The sequence below is a fragment of the Salvelinus fontinalis genome, chromosome 4, assembly GCF_029448725.1.
Source record: "Salvelinus fontinalis isolate EN_2023a chromosome 4, ASM2944872v1, whole genome shotgun sequence".
Taxonomy (NCBI): Eukaryota; Metazoa; Chordata; class Actinopteri; order Salmoniformes; family Salmonidae; genus Salvelinus; species Salvelinus fontinalis.
Window position 1 is genome coordinate 999,743 of NC_074668.1, and position 16,348 is coordinate 1,016,090.

Genomic DNA, 16,348 nt, shown 5'->3' on the forward strand with positions numbered 1-16,348 from the left:
GCAGATACAGGACAGTGACTAGGCTCAGTAGAGGAGGCAGATACAGGACAGTGACTCGGCTCAGTAGAGGAGGCAGATACAGTACAGTGACTAGACTCAGTAGAGGAGGCAGATACAGGACAGTGACTAGGCCCAGTAGAGGAGGCAGATACAGTACAGTGACTAGGCTCTGTAGAGGAGGCAGATACAGGACAGTGACTAGGCTCAGTAGAGGAGACAGATACAGTACAGTGACTAGGCTCAGTAGAGGAGACAGATACAGTACAGTGACTAGGCTCAGTAGAGGAGGCAGATACAGGACAGTGACTAGGCTCAGTAGAGGAGGCAGATACAGTACAGTGACTAGGCTCAGTAGAGGAGGCAGATACAGGACAGTGACTAGGCTCAGTAGAGGAGGTAGATACAGTACAGTGACTAGGCTCAGTAGAGGAGACAGATACAGGACAGTGACTAGGCTCAGTAGAGGAGGTAGATACAGTACAGTGACTAGGCTCAGTAGAGGAGGCAGATACAGGACAGTGACTAGGCTCAGTAGAGGAGGCAGATACAGGACAGTGACTAGGCTCAGTAGAGGAGACAGATACAGGACAGTGACTAGGCCCAGTAGAGGAGGCAGATACAGGACAGTGACTAGGCTCAGTAGAGGAAGTGGATACAGTACAGTGACTAGGCTCAGTAGAGGAGGCAGATACAGGACAGTGACTAGGCTCAGTAGAGGAGGGGGATATAGTACAGTGACTAGGCTCAGTAGAGGAAGTGGATACAGGACAGTGACTAGGCTCAGTAGAGGAGACAGATACAGTACAGTGACTAGGCCCAGTAGAGGAGGGGGATATAGTACAGTGACTAGGCTCAGTAGAGGAGGGGGATATAGTACAGTGACTAGGCTCAGTAGAGGAAGTGGATACAGGACAGTGACTAGGCTCAGTAGAGGAGGCAGATACAGGACAGTGACTAGGCTCAGTAGAGGAGGGGGATATAGTACAGTGACTAGGCCCAGTAGAGGAGGGGGATACAGTACAGTGACTAGGCCCAGTAGAGGAGGGGGATATAGTACAGTGACTAGGCTCTGTAGAGGAGGCAGATACAGGACAGTGACTAGGCTCAGTAGAGGAGGCAGATACAGTACAGTGACTAGGCCCAGTAGAGGAGGCAGATACAGGACAGTGACTAGGCTCAGTAGAGGAGACAGATACAGTACAGTGGGACAGTGAGGTTATTGAATCATTTAGGAACCAAAACGGAAGAAAACAGGAAGAAACAGTGAGGTACCTACATGAATTTGTCCAATAGAATCTCTTGTTTTCGTTGGTAAAAACGTGTTCAGTGGCAAAACGTTTAGCTACGTTGTACACTAACGAATACACCCGAGGAGTTGTCTGTGGTTAGTTGTTGTCGTTGGTGCACTCTGCCTAACAGTAGCTTCATGGATGAACATTCTCAGTTGACAGTACGTCCAGTGTCTCATTCCCAAGGCCTGAGGCGATTCACACAGTACTTCAAAGAAACTGTTAGAAGATACAAAATATTAATCATGGCCTACCCCAGAATGATACGGTGGCATTTACAGCGGTGTAAATGTTATAACCAGGTCTGTGTTTACTACAGTCATCAGTGCATAATATTTACTTGTATTTCTGGTACGGTATATAAAATACAATTGATTAGAATAGAATCAGACTACATTTGTCTTGTGACAGAAATTCAGATTTTGCTCTGCAAACACATACAAAGAGGAGCCTAGGGTCATGTAGGGGTTAAGTGCCTTGTTCAAGGGCACAATGTAATAATATGGTAGCTATGAACCAACGACCTTCCAGAAATTGTGATGGGTCATTTGACTAAAACTCTCTCTCTCTCTCTTTCTCTCTCTCTCTCTCTCTCTCTCTCTCTCTCTCTCTCTCTCTCTCTCTCTCTCTCTCTCTCTCTCTCTCTCTCTCTCTCTCCTCTCTCTCTCTCTCCTCTCTCTCCTCTCTCTCCTCTCTCTCTCTCTCTCTCTCTCTCTCTCTCTCTCTCTCTCTCTCTCTCTCTCTCCTCTCTCTCTCTCTCTCCTCTCTCTCTCTCTCTCTCTCTCTCTCTCTCTCTCTCTCTCTCTCTCTCTCTCTCTCTCTCTCTCTCTCTCTCTCTCTCTCTCTCTCTCTCTCTCTCTCTCTCTCTCTCTCTCTCTCTCTCTCTCTCTCTCTCTCTCTCTCTCTCTCTCTCTCTCTCTCTCTCTCTCTCTCTCTCTCAGAGATGTAGCCTCTGTCTACATCTGTCCTCAGACATTTAAGGCCCACCATGCTGTTCTATCTGCTGCTGGTCTTTCAAGCCAATGCCAATGCCCAGATCGACCCAGGTGAGTCAGCTGCTGTTACTCCACACTCTCCCCCATTCCATTGTTGCCAGTCATACCACACACCTGGTGAACATGCACAATTGCTAACCAATCAGGATTAGTCACCTATTAGACCCTGGACCAGACCCAATTCCCTCTCCTTCCTCCTGAAATGTGGACTTGTTCACTTCCCTTCACTGATTTGAAAGGAAGTGACTGGTGTAAAAAAAAAATATGATGGAAATTCCCACAAGCACATGCCACCAATTATCAAATGCTTTTAAATTTGTGGGCAGTATTGAACAAGTGGACACTTGCGGAAAAGGAGATATTAATTAGGACGCACCCTATATTTACATCTCCCCTCTTTAAAACCCAACTGTAATTTCCTTCCATGGGATTTCAGAGGGCTTATTTTTGTTAACCTAACTAACTCTACCTACGTCAATACCTCAAACTGTCTGGCACTTATCCGTCCACGTACACACAAGTATGCACACACTGACCATTCAGTCCCTGCAGGCTGCATATAGATGCTATATTTCACAGGTCCGTTTTAAAAAGTACTAACTAAGTAAGGCAGTGTAGGCTGAAGTTGCCTCTTGCCGTTGATCTTGGGTCAGTAGCGTTTTCCTCACTAATGGTTGAGGTTATGATTATGGGAAGGGAAGCTGATCCCAAATGTATATTTTTTGTCATTTAGCAGTCACTCTTCTCCAGAGCAACTTGCAGTTAGTGCATTCATCTTAAGATAGCTAGGTGAGACCACCACATATCAGCCATAGTAAGTCCATTTGTCCTCAATGCCGGAGACGGTATGACTAGTAATGACCTCGGGTTCACTTTCTGCTGGCTCTGACTCCTCTACGGCAGCACACTGCCGTTACCCGCTTGGCATGGAGGATGGCCGGATCAAAGACCATGACATCACCGCCTCCAGCCAATGGTACGAGACCACTGGGCCACAATATGCCAGGTAAGTGTTCATTGATTACAACACAGCACAATGCCAGTGTATGAAGTGTATTCTTGATATATGGTAAAAATGTTCTCTCTTCATTCCATGAATTATCTTTCTTTATCTTCCTCTCCGTTCCCCACTCTCGTCTATTTATCGGTTTAGTGGTATGCCAATCTGTTGTAACTTATTGCTGATGAACTTTCCATACATTTAGTCATCATTTATTCATAATTTAGTCATCTTTTAGTCATTATTCAGTCATAATTTAGTCATAATTTATTCATCTTTTAGTCATTATTCAGTCATAATTTAGTCATAATTTATTCATCATTTAGTCATCATTGACTCATCTATATAGTGTGTAAAAACATAAAAAATTGTATGACATCATATTTTATGTATGTTTATGCATATGTACCAAGATGTTCAAATAAACCTAAACCTATCTGAGTGCAGGTTGAACCGGGAGGAGGGTGACGGGGCGTGGTGCCCAGCGGGACTCCTACAGCCCTCTGACACCCAGTACCTGCAGGTCGACCTGGGCCGGCTCACCTTCCTGACAGTGGTGGGAACCCAGGGCCGCTATGCCCGGAACTCGGGTAAAGAATTTGCCCGCATGTACCGCCTGAACTACAGCCACGACGGCCAGCTCTGGAGGTCCTGGAAGAATCGTCTTGGCAATAAGGTGAGGGAAGTGAGGGAAGTGAGGAGTGCAGGAAAGGGAAGTGGTGTGAAGAATGGGGGGGGGGAGGGAGCAGAAATATTTAGTGTTATGTTGTTTCCAACTATTATGAGCGATTCTAGAGGAAATCTTTTAATGCTGAAATGACCAGAGCACAAACATTATGAATTTGGCTGACAAATATATAGAGTATGTTTAGTTTAGTGGTCAAATACAGTTGTAGAGGTGGAGAAACAGCTGAGAAAAGGGATTTTGTCCAGGCTAGACCAAAGAAATGTCTTGTAGGTTTTGGAATGATTGTAAAACCAGGATGTTTTACATTGTTGTGTTGAACATTACATTGTTGCGTTGGACCACGAGACAAAGTGTAAGAAGGGATTATATAGGGTGTCGTTTATTATATAATGTATGCTATTTAGCAGACGGTTTCCATCCAGCAATATATATATTTTCACCCCACCAGCAATCAAACCCATAACCTTGACAGCACCAAGCTTTACCAACGGAGTCACATAGGACCGTTCTGTAATTGAACTGGTTCTAATCTCTTGTCAGACGATGGAGGCGAATGACAACGCCTATGTCTCTGTGATCAAAGACCTTCACCCGCCCATCATCAGTCGCTACATCCGTCTCATCCCCGTCACCAAGATGCCCACCACTGTGTGTATGAGACTGGAGCTGTACGGCTGCCCCTGGCACGGTGAGAGCAGGCATACACAGGCACGTACACACAACCACAGAATGCATTGTGCCACACAACATTTCTCACTATTTCTCACAGCATTTCACAACATTTTGTGTGTGTGTGTGTGTGTGTGTGTGTGTGTGTGTGTGTGTGTGTGTGTGTGTGTGTGTGTGTGTGTGTGTGTGTGTGTGTGTGTGTGTGTGTGTGTGTGTGTGTGTGTGTGTGTGTGTGTGTGTGTGTGCGTGCGTGCGTGACTTCCAGAGGAGGCTGCTGGGGGAGCTATAGGAGGACGGGCTCATTGTAATGGCTGGAATGTCATAAATGGAACTGAGTCAAACATGGTTTCCATATGTTTGATTTGTTTGATAACGTTCCATTAATTCCATTCCGGCCATTAGATTGAGACTGTCCTCCTATAGCTCCTCCCAACAGCCTCCTCTGGAAGTCACGCACGCACGCACGCACGCACGCACGCACACACACACACACACACACACACACACACACACACACACACACACACACACACACACACACACACACACACACACAAAATGTTGTGAAATGCTGTGAGAAATAGTGATAAATGTTGTATAGCAAGTAAAAGGAAGGTAAATCAAATAAAATCTAATTGTATTGGTCACAAACACATGGTTAGCAGATGTTATTGTGAGTGTAGCGAAATGCTTGTTTGTGTTGTTGGGACATGATAAAGCTAGGCGGTATTGGGTCTGTGAACACACCACAGAGGATTAGGGATTGCTGTGTGTGTGCGTGTGCGTGTGTGAAACTGTCCGATCAGTTAAAATGATGACTCAGAACGGAGTCTCTGTCTCCACTCCTCCTCCTCCTCCTCCTCCTCTCTACCTCTATCCCCCTCTTCTCCGTACTGTAGACGGCCTGACGTCATACAGCTCTCCTGAAGGTCAGCTGATGATGCCTCCTGGGTATCCCATTGCCAGCCTCAATGACTCCACATACGACGGCGCCCGCGAACGAAGGTAGGCCTGGTGCCTGCATACACACCGTCACACACACACACACACACATAATGAACCAGGCAACGTCCCCACGAACGAAGGTAGGCCTGGTGCCTGCATACACACCGTCACACACACACACACACACACACACATAATGAACCAGGCAACGTCCCCACGAACGAAGGTAGGCCTGGTGCCTGCATACACACCGTCACACACACACACACACACATAATGAACCAGGCAACGTCCCCGCGAACGAAGGTAGGCCTGGTGCCTGCATACACACCGTCACACACACACACACACACACACACACACACACACACATAATGAACCAGGTAACGTCCCCACGAACGAAGGTAGGCCTGGTGCCTGCATACACACCGTCACACACACACACACACACACACACACACACATAATGAACCAGGCAACGTCCCCACGAACGAAGGTAGGCCTGGTGCCTGCAAACACACCGTCACACACACACACACACATAATGAACCAGGCAACGTCAGATTTCAGAGACTTACATCTCCAGATTAAACAACAAGCCAACAAATACTAATATAATTCGACCTGAAATGCACTACAACTCTATCCTTTACCCGGTTCTGATGTAGTTTCCCCTCCTTAATATATAAAGCGCTTTGAGCACTGGAAAAACACTATAAATCCAATCAATTATTGTGCCTTCCTTCTCCCAAGGAAACTGTCCGGGGGGTTGGGTCAGCTGACGGACGGTGTGATTGGTCAGGATGACTTCCTGGTGACGCGGCAGTACCATGTATGGCCTGGATACGACTATGTGGGCTGGAGGAACGGGAGTCTGAGCTCTGGCTATGTGGAGATGGAGTTTGTCTTTGACAAGCAAAGGAACTTCACCTCCATGAAGGTACCAAAGTGCATCCGACAGAGAAGGAATGGAACAGACGAGGTTAAGGACAGAGAAGGAATGGGACAGACAAGGTTAAGGACAGAGAAGGCATGGGACAGACACGGTTAAGGACAGAGAAGGCATGGGACAGACAGGGTTAAGGACAGAGAAGGTATGGGACAGACACGGTTAAGGACAGAGAAGGAATGGGACAGACGAGGTTAAGGATAGAGAAGGCATGGGACAGACGAGGTTAAGGATAGAGAAGGCATGGGACAGACGAGGTTAAGGACAGAGAAGGCATGGGACAGACACGGTTAAGGACAGAGAAGGCATGGGACAGACACGGTTAAGGACAGAGAAGGCATGGGACAGACAGGGTTAAGGACAGAGAAGGTATGGGACAGACACGGTTAAGGACAGAGAAGGAATGGGACAGACGAGGTTAAGGATAGAGAAGGCATGGGACAGACGAGGTTAAGGACAGAGAAGGCATGGAACAGACGAGGTTAAGGACAGAGAAGGAATGGGACAGGTAGTGTTACTGTCTGTGTAAACTACTGGCCTGTTCATATGAGGTGGTGTTACTGTCTGTGTAAACTACTGGCCTGTTCATATGAGGTGGTGTTACTGTCTGTGTAAACTACTGGCCTGTTCATATGAGGTGGTGTTACTGTCTGTGTAAACTACTGGCCTGTTCATATGAGGTGGTGTTACTGTCTGTGTAAACTACTGGCCTGTTCATATGAGGTGGTGTTACTGTCTGTGTAACCTACTGGCCTGTTCATATGAGGTGGTGTTACTGTCTGTGTAACCTACTGGCCTGTTCATATGAGGTGGTGTTACTGTCTGTGTAAACTACTGGTCTGCTACATTTGATGCAGAACTTTTGCCAAGTGTGACGATTGCATTTATTTCAATGAAAGCTTGAGGTTTGAGCTGCTCAGTGTAAATTATATTCTGGTTTCATTTTCAACATTTTGACGTGCTGCTCACGCCCTACAACAATGGATGAAGAGGCTCACGTTCTGCTCATGTTGGTCAAAAGTTACTCTGTGTAGAAATATACAAATATATTTTTTAATAAAACCTACTGACTTCCCTGTGTAGTTCGTATGTAACTGTGGTCTTCCCTGTGGTCTTCCCAGTGTAGTTCGTATGTAACTGTGGTCTTCCCAGTGTAGTTCGTATGTAACTGTGGTCTTCCCAGTGTAGTTCGTATGTAACTGTGGTCTTCCCAGTGTAGTTCGTATGTAACTGTGGTCTTCCCAGTGTAGTTCGTATGTAACTGTGGTCTTCCCAGTGTAGTTCGTATGTAACTGTGGTCTTCCCAGTGTAGTTCGTATGTAACTGTGGTCTTCCCAGTGTAGTTCGTATGTAACTGTGGTCTTCCCTGAACAGGTGCACAGTAACAATATGTTCTACCACGGGGTGAAGATCTTCTCCTCCGTGTCCTGCTCCTTCAAGCCCCGCCTCATCGCTAACTGGGAGGCGGAGCCGGTGGAGTTCCGTACGGTGCTGGACGACCGCAACCCCAGCGCTCGCTATGTGACCGTGCCTCTGGGACGCCGTAATGCCAAGGCCCTGCGCTGCCGCTTCCACTTCGCTGATGTGTGGATGATGTTCAGCGAAATCTCCTTCCAGTCAGGTAGGAGGGGAAGCAGAGAAATATCTACCGCTAAGGCATGGTTCACTTCCTTCCTTCCTTCCTTCCTTCCTTTTCCTTCCTTCCTTCCTGACTCCTCTTCATCCCCTATGGGACGTAAGACTACAATGATCTACTTCCAGCGCTATCTGTCCTTTGACACATGTTGAGCCCCGCCAGGCACCGGTTCACTGGAAAACAGTTAAAGACCTGTGCAATATGTAGAAATAGCCACGCCATTTCCTGGCTTTCAAAAACTCTTAAATGTTTGCTAGATTTTAGGTTGTGATGTGACAAGCACAAGCAATGTACCATCTAAACCCCTGTCAAAATATAGACTCTAATGTTCAGTGTCGTATGTTAACACAGGTGACCATTTGAAGAGATTTGTCTCAAACGCTATATATCTATTTTCTGAAATGTTGGTAAATTAGTGTTTATTGTTTAAAGAAGTTGAGAGAGATCAGTGTATTTTTTCACTATCTAATCATGACATGAGGTTGTTCAATGACAGACATGTACTGTATTTGTAACGATGTGGGTTGAGAGTCGGGAAGCAAGTTCAGGGAATGAGTGTTTTAATGAATAAACGTTACGTAATACTAAACAAGAAACCACGAACAGCACACAGACATGACACAGAAACAATAACGCCTGGGGAAGGAACCAAAGGGAGTGACATATATATGGAAGGTAATCAGGGAGGTGATGGAGTCCAGGTGAGTGTGATGACACGCAGGTGCGCGTAACGATGGTGACAGGTGTGCACCATAACGAGCAGCCTGGTGACCTAGAGGCCGGAGAGGGAGCACATGTGACAATATTTGATTAAAATCTATCACTTGATGGATTCATTTCAGAGAGACAAATAATCTTTTTTTTTTGCAAATGCAATATATCTGCCTCACTCTCAGAGAAATGAGTAAAACTGCTAGGTTTTACACAGTCAAATGTAACTAATAACTATATTAAAAAAAAAAAAAATGTACAGATGATACATTTGTGACATCAATATTTAAATGTTTTAAATAAATAATTTAATACAGTAACATGAGATCTGTATGTAAAACATTTACATTTTAATTGTTTGGCATTTAGTAGATGCTCTAATCCAGAGCGATTTACAGTTAGTGCATTTTAAGATAGCTAAGTGGTTCCACCACATATCACAGTCAAAAATACAGGATACGAACATTCTAGCAAAAAAAAAAGATATATAGTGTTTTGCAAATATATATTTTTTTCATACACATACTAGGAATAAAAATATTTTACACACACACATGAAGATTACCCATAAGCAATAATTTCTGATAAAAAAAAACACGAATTTGAAGCATTTGTGGAAATAGAGTTTTTGGAAATAAACTCTTAATTTGTTCCTTTTTTCCCACAGCAGACACCGTGATTCCTACTCAGATAACCCCGGTGGTGACATCTTCCTGGCCCAAGGAGGAGAGCTCCATGCCCACCACCCACAAGACTGGTAACCTTTCAACTCTCTGCTTCCCCTCTCCCAATCCTTACCATAACCATTCATGGAGAAAATGCAAAACTGAGCGTTTCGGGGTAGTCTCTTCAGAAAAAAAGGGTTCCAAAAGGGTTTTTATCCATTGGAGAACACTTTTTAGTTCCAGGTAGAACCATTTTTAGTTCAAGGTAGAACCATTTTTAGTTCAAGGTAGAACCATTTTTAGTTCCAGGTAGAACACTTTTTGGTTCCAGGTAGAACCATTTTTAGTTCCAGGTAGAACACTTTTTGGTTCCAGGTAGAATCATTTTTGGTTCCAGGTAGAACCATTTTTAGTTCCAGGTAGAACACTTTTTGGTTCCAGGTAGAACCATTTTTGGTTCCAGGTAGAACCGGTTTTAGTTCCAGGTAGAACACTATCTGGTTCCGGGTAGAACCATTTTTAGTTCCAGGTAGAACTCTTTTTGGTTTCATGTAAAACCCTCTGGGGAAAGGGTTTATACATGGAACCCAATAGGGTTCTACCGGAAACCAAAAAAGGTTCTTCAAAGGGTTCTACAATGGGGATAGCCAAAGAACCCTTTCAGGTACTAGATAGTTTAGGTGTTTTCTAAAAGTATAACCCTACACCTCCCTTTTCATATGCAGCACCTTTCAACACTTTGTTTCATTTCAGTTGTTTAGTTGGAGCTGAAAAAGTCTGACCGCAAAAGTGTAAAATAAGCTGAAGGAAAGGGAATGGATCCATCCAACCTGCTTCTACTGTATACAGTATAGTTTTCACTATGGAAATAACTTGATTAAGTTATATGCTTGATCATATTTTAAATATATGTACTACTGGCTATAGACCTATATGTATTTTTTTTTCTCCAAATAAATGAAATTAGTCAACTCCTTAACTCCTCCCCCTCAGTGACAAACCCATCAGCCAAGTACCAACCGGATGATGGGAACACCCCTATTCTGATTGGCTGTCTGGTGACGATCATCCTGTTGCTCGTAGTGATCATCTTCCTGATCTTGTGGTGCCAGTATGTGTGCAAGGTGCTGGAGAAGGTAGGACAGACTATATTCAGGATACCCACATCTGTCATAACCCTTTTTGACTAGCAGGTTGAACTGAGAAGGCAGAAGGGGATGTGAAAAATTGTGTTCTCTGAAGTGAAGAGGAAAATTCAGCAACTCTAATGGCCTGGAAAGTGTAAATTGTTTTTATTTCTCCTCCGAAATCTAAATAGCATCATGAAGCTGTCTGTTTTTTGCATGGGCTGTGTCTTAATCCACCTCATCCTTCGATATTCACCTTCCGCATCTGCGGTGGAAGGTGGAAGAGCTACAGCGGTATTTGTCAGACCAGGAGAAATCCCGAAAATCAGTCTTCTCACGAAAACGTCTGTAGAGTCCGAACGGTTTGGCCTACAAACTAATATGACCTTGGGACTCATCTGAAGTCGGTACCGACGATCTGCCAACTAGCAGTAGCGTCCCACCAGTTTGGGCTAGCACCATCGAAAGGTGAGACTCTCACGTACATGTTGGTTGTTTTGCTCTAGGACGCCCACAAGCCTCACAAGACTCCACCGAAGGTCCTCGCTACCAGTTTTAAACAATCATGGAAGTAGTTTAGTGTTTACAAAATGGGTTAAATATGGGTAAAAAAAGTATCTAATTTCCTGATCTTTCTTATATGTCTCAGATACAGGACAGACATTTCACAACAAGCTTCCTTTTGATATATTTTGGTCTATCTGTTTTTCCATGTATGAATGTTATTCAATGCGTATCTATGCGTATCTAAGCGTATGCGTATGCGTATCGAATTCAATGTTTTATTATATTACAAATCAAATATCTAAATGATCCATGGTATGACCATCTTAAAACAATTCCATATGTCATCTTAGCAGAAACGCAGCCAGGGCCGTTACACCTTAGTGTGTTTAAGTGTTTTTATAAAACAACTCCCACTGCCCTCCAAGAGATGCTGAGTTTCCTCTTCACTTCAATTCGCTCCTCAATTGATGCGCCTCGGAGAGGGAGGTAGCGATAACGTTTCCTTCGCTAAAGACTGATCCCTGCCTGCTTCCCGCCCCCAGGCTCCACGCCGTATCCTCGAGGAGGAGGTCACTGTGCGCCTGTCCTCCAGTAGTGACACCATCATTCTGCAGACCCCTCCCGTGCCCCCCCGGGTCTCTCAGATGGACCACCCGTACGAGCGTGTCTTCCTCCTGGACCCTCAGTACCAAGACCCGGCCGGCCTCAGGAACATGCTGCCTGAACTGTCTCGGAGTGCAGAGACCTCAGGTGAACACCTCTTCCTCTCCTTTCTCCTCCCACCTTCATCCTTCTTTCAATCAAAGGCATCGTGTTACTTCTTAGTCCTTATAGTTTGCATGTTGCTGTGACTGTTACTCGCTTCTTACAAATCAACCTGTTGATCATACCGGCTGCTTCTCTGGTTCTCAATATCCTCTGGAATGTTGTATGTTATGCACGCTGATCTGTTGTTCAGACTCTCTCTCTTCTTTACCTTCCAGTCCTCCTCCATATCCCTCTAGCCTCTAGCCCTATGCCTTTATGACCTCTTCCTGACCTCTCGTCACGACCCAAGGCCCCTCTCGTGGTAAGAGATGAAAGGTGTGCCAATATGAAGACCCGGAATGGCCGCTCAATGATGATTGGAAATGTTGAAATGCCAGTGTCTCTTTGAATAGTTTGTATTTCCGTTTTACTATCAGACTATAATATCAGAATGATATAGAAGACTATAGTGGTGGGGATGGGGAATGTCCTGCTTGTCTGATTTGAGGCTAAAGTTCCTTCCCCTTCTGTGTTACTGTCTGGAACTACCAGGGTCTGTTACTGTCTGGGACTGCCAGGGTCTGTTACTGTCTGGAACTACCAGGGTCTGTTACTGTCTGGAACTACCAGGGTCTGTTACTGTCTGGGACTACCAGGGTCTGTTACTGTCTGGAACTACCAGGGTCTGTTACTGTCTGGAACTACCAGGGTCTGTTACTGTCTGGAACTACCAGGGTCTGTTACTGTCTGGAACTACCAGGGTCTGTTACTGTCTGGAACTACCAGGGTCTGTTACTGTCTGGAACTACCAGGGTCTGTTACTGTCTGGAACTACCAGGGTCTGTTACTGTCTGGGACTGCCAGGGTCTGTTACTGTCTGGGACTGCCAGGGTCTGTTACTGTCTGGAACTACCAGGGTCTGTTACTGTCTGGAACTACCAGGGTCTGTTACTGTCTGGTACTGCCAGGGTCTGTTACTGTCTGGGACTGCCAGGGTCTGTTACTGTCTGGGACTGCCAGGGTCTGTTACTGTCTGGGACTACCAGGGTCTGTTACTGTCTGGGACTACCAGGGTCTGTTACTGTCTGGAACTACCAGGGTCTGTTACTGTCTGGGACTACCAGGGTCTGTTACTGTCTGGGACTGCCAGGGCCTGTTACTGTCTGGAACTGCCAGGGTCTGTTACTGTCTGGGACTACCAGGGTCTGTTACTGTCTGGGACTACCAGGGTCTGTTACTGTCTGGGACTGCCAGGGTCTGTTACTGTCTGGGACTGTTCTCATTTCATCCTTAGCTTTATGAGTCTGGCACAGTGTTCAAAATGTAGAGTAGGACTGCTGCTCTAGGATCAGTTTAGCCTTATAGATCATAATGAACAAGATTACTTGAACAAGGGCGACCTGATCCTAGATCAGAACTCCTACTCTCAGGCCCTGGTTATCATAACAGTCAGGAGCTTAGCACAAACTATCACTCTCTCCTTATCTCTCCGCCTCCCCCTCCTCCTTCTCTTCCTTTTCCTCCTCCTGCTCTTCCTCCTCCTTCTTAACATTCTCCTTCCTGCTCTTCCTCCTCCTCATCCTGTTCTTCCTCATCTTGCTCTTCCTCCTCCCAAACATTCTCTTCCCTGCTCTTCCTCCTATTCATCCTGTTCCTTCTCCTCTTCCCTCCTCTTCCTGTTCTTCCTCCTCCTCGTCATGCTCTTCCTCCTCCTCCTCCTCCCTAATATCCCTGCTCCTCCTCAGCGTGTGGTGGGGGCTATGCGGAGCCCGATGTCACCCAGTGCACGCCTCACCAGTGCTTCCAGAACAGCGTGCCGCACTACGCCGAGACAGACATCGTGAGCCTGCAGGGTGTGACCGGCAGTAACATGTATGCCGTGCCTGCACTCACCGTCGACTCGCTCACCCGCAAGGACATCTCCGTGGCAGAGTTCCCCCGCCACCGGCTGCTCTTCAGGGAGAAGCTGGGGGAGGGGCAGTTTGGGGAGGTGAGGACCTTCCTAGTGTTTAACTTCTTGTCGACGTACACACAGACAACTGCAGATGACCTCATTCGTTCTTCACGAGCGTTTAAACGTTGTATTCTTCAAGAATCAATGAAGGATGTATCAATCCCAGATTGCCCTTCAACAGTTATCCACTGGTGGAAACAACAGAAAAAGGTTGTACTGTGTGTTATAATACCAAACGCTTTTCTAATTTCAGTCACATAAGTGACTTTGTTGTTCACCATGTATTTATCATTACTCCCACATTTATAAACAATTTACTAATCATTAATAAAGTATTTGTTCAGTCCCTAATCTAAAGTAAGAGCTATCTATACTTTCTCAATAGTTTATAAATGTTTTGAGTGACCAGTGTAATTTCTCACTAAAAGATGGGCAGACATTGATGGGCAGACATTCCTGCTGTACCTGGTGAAAGAACAAGCTCACAACACAGGATGTTTAATGAACTATAAATATGTAACAGTGTTGCTTCCGTCCCTCTCTTCGCCCCAACCTGGGCTCGAACCAGGGACTCTCTGAACACATCAACAACTGCCTCCCACGAAGCATCGTTACCTATCGCTCCACAAAAGCCTCAGAGCGAGTGACGTCACCGATTGAAACGCTATTAGCGCGCACCACCGCTAACTAGCTAGCCATTTCACATCTGTTACATATATACATGTGTGAATGATTAGCATACTAACATCTACAAATGTGGGAGTCATGGTTAATAAATGATAAGCAAACTGTTTGCAAATGATTATAAATGGCTTATTATGGACCCCTTAAAATAATGTGTTACTGGGCACACAATGAAAAACGCTTCAAAACATAAAAATGAGTGTTTCTTATTGGACAAGTCCAGGTAGTCCCTCCCTGTTTCAGTCTGTTTGGGGCCTAATGAACATGACCCTGTTCTCTGTGCAGGTCCACCTGTGTGAGGCTGAGGGTCTGCCTGAGTTTCTAGGGGAGGGCGCCCCCCTTCCCGACCGAGACGGACGACCTGTACTGGTGGCGGTGAAGCAACTGAGGGCAGACGCCACCAACAACGCCAGGTGTGTGTGTTTGTTTATTTGTGTTCACCAGGTGCCTGTGTGTATGAATATTCCTACAGTACTCTGTGTGTATGAATATTCCTACAGTACTCTGTGTGTATGAATATTCCTACAGTACTCTGTGTGTATGAATAGCTACGTTCTGACCTATGGTATTCTCCCCACCGCCACCACACAAACACACACGCACAGGAACGACTTCCTGAAGGAGATCAAGATCATGTCGAGGCTCAACGACCCGAACATCATCCAGTTGCTGTGTGTGTGTGTGAGCTCAGACCCACTGTGCATGGTGACTGAGTACATGGACAACGGAGACCTCAACATGTTTCTGTCACAGAGAGAGATGGAGAGCACCCTGACCCACGCCAACAACATCCCCGCAGTCAGGTGAGACCCTCCTCCTCTCACTATGCTCCTCCTCTGTCTCCTCCTCCTCTCGCCACGCTCCTCCTCTGTCTCCTCCTCCTCTCACCACGCTCCTCCTCTCTCCTCCTCTCCTCTCACCACACTCCTCTGTCTCCTCCTCCTCTCACCACACTCCTCCTCTCACCATGCTCCTCCTCTGTCTTCTCCTCCTCTCACCATGCTCCTCCTGTCTCCTCCTCCTCTCACCATGCTCCTCCTCTCTCCTCCTCCTCTCATCACACTCCTCCTCTGTCTCCTCCTCCTCTCACCATGTTCCTCCTCTGTCTCCTCCTCCTCTCACCATGCTCCTCCTGTCTCCTCCTCTTCTCACCACACTCCTCCTCTCACCATGCTCCTCCTCTGTCTCCTCCTCCTCTCACCATGCTCCTCCTGTCTCCTCCTCTTCTCACCACACTCCTCCTCTCACCATGCTCCTCCTCTGTCTCCTCCTCCTCTCACCACGCTCCTCCTCTGTCTCCTCCTCCTCTCACCACACTGCTCCTCTCACCATGCTCCTCCTCTGTCTCCTCCTCCTCTCACCACACTCCTCCTCTCACCATGCTCCTCCTCTCACCATGCTCCTCCTCTGTCTCCTCCTCCTCTCACCACACTCCTCCTCTCACCATGCTCCTCCTCTGTCTCCTCCTCCTCTCACCACACTCCTCCTCTGTCTCCTCCTCCTCTCACCACACTCCTCCTCTCACCATGCTCCTCCTCTGTCTCCTCCTCCTCTCACCATGCTCCTCCTGTCTCCTCCTCCTCTCACCACGCTCCTCCTCTCTCCTCCTCCTCTCACCATGCTCCTCCTCTCACCACGCTCCTCCTCTGTCTCCTCCTCCTCTCACCATGCTCCTCCTCTGTCTCCTCCTCCTCTCACCATGCTCCTCCTCTCTCCTCCTCCTCTCACCACGCTCCTCCTCTGTCTCCTCTCACCACACTCCTCCTCGGGCTCTTCCTCCTC

At 46.6% G+C, this 16,348-nt stretch overlaps 1 protein-coding gene across 2 annotated transcripts in view; it reads left to right on the plus strand.

Moving 5' to 3' along the window:
* Window positions 1-16,348, plus strand: part of ddr2l (discoidin domain receptor family, member 2, like) — a 55,372-nt gene that overhangs the window by 25,522 nt on the left and 13,502 nt on the right. Inside the window, exons 2-14 of one of the 2 annotated variants that reach the window (XM_055918560.1) lie at window positions 2,231-2,335; window positions 3,188-3,290; window positions 3,732-3,960; window positions 4,513-4,660; window positions 5,541-5,646; window positions 6,340-6,526; window positions 7,910-8,156; window positions 9,553-9,639; window positions 10,541-10,683; window positions 11,724-11,931; window positions 13,674-13,918; window positions 14,852-14,979; window positions 15,172-15,369. In XM_055918560.1, coding sequence (XP_055774535.1) covers window positions 2,278-2,335; window positions 3,188-3,290; window positions 3,732-3,960; window positions 4,513-4,660; window positions 5,541-5,646; window positions 6,340-6,526; window positions 7,910-8,156; window positions 9,553-9,639; window positions 10,541-10,683; window positions 11,724-11,931; window positions 13,674-13,918; window positions 14,852-14,979; window positions 15,172-15,369 — 2,087 coding nt within the window. In that variant the 5' untranslated portion in view covers window positions 2,231-2,277. Of the gene's footprint in view, window positions 1-2,230; window positions 2,336-3,187; window positions 3,291-3,731; window positions 3,961-4,512; window positions 4,661-5,540; window positions 5,647-6,339; window positions 6,527-7,909; window positions 8,157-9,549; window positions 9,640-10,540; window positions 10,684-11,723; window positions 11,932-13,673; window positions 13,919-14,851; window positions 14,980-15,171; window positions 15,370-16,348 lie in introns of both variants that reach the window. The other variant, XM_055918559.1, reaches the window with a different exon arrangement.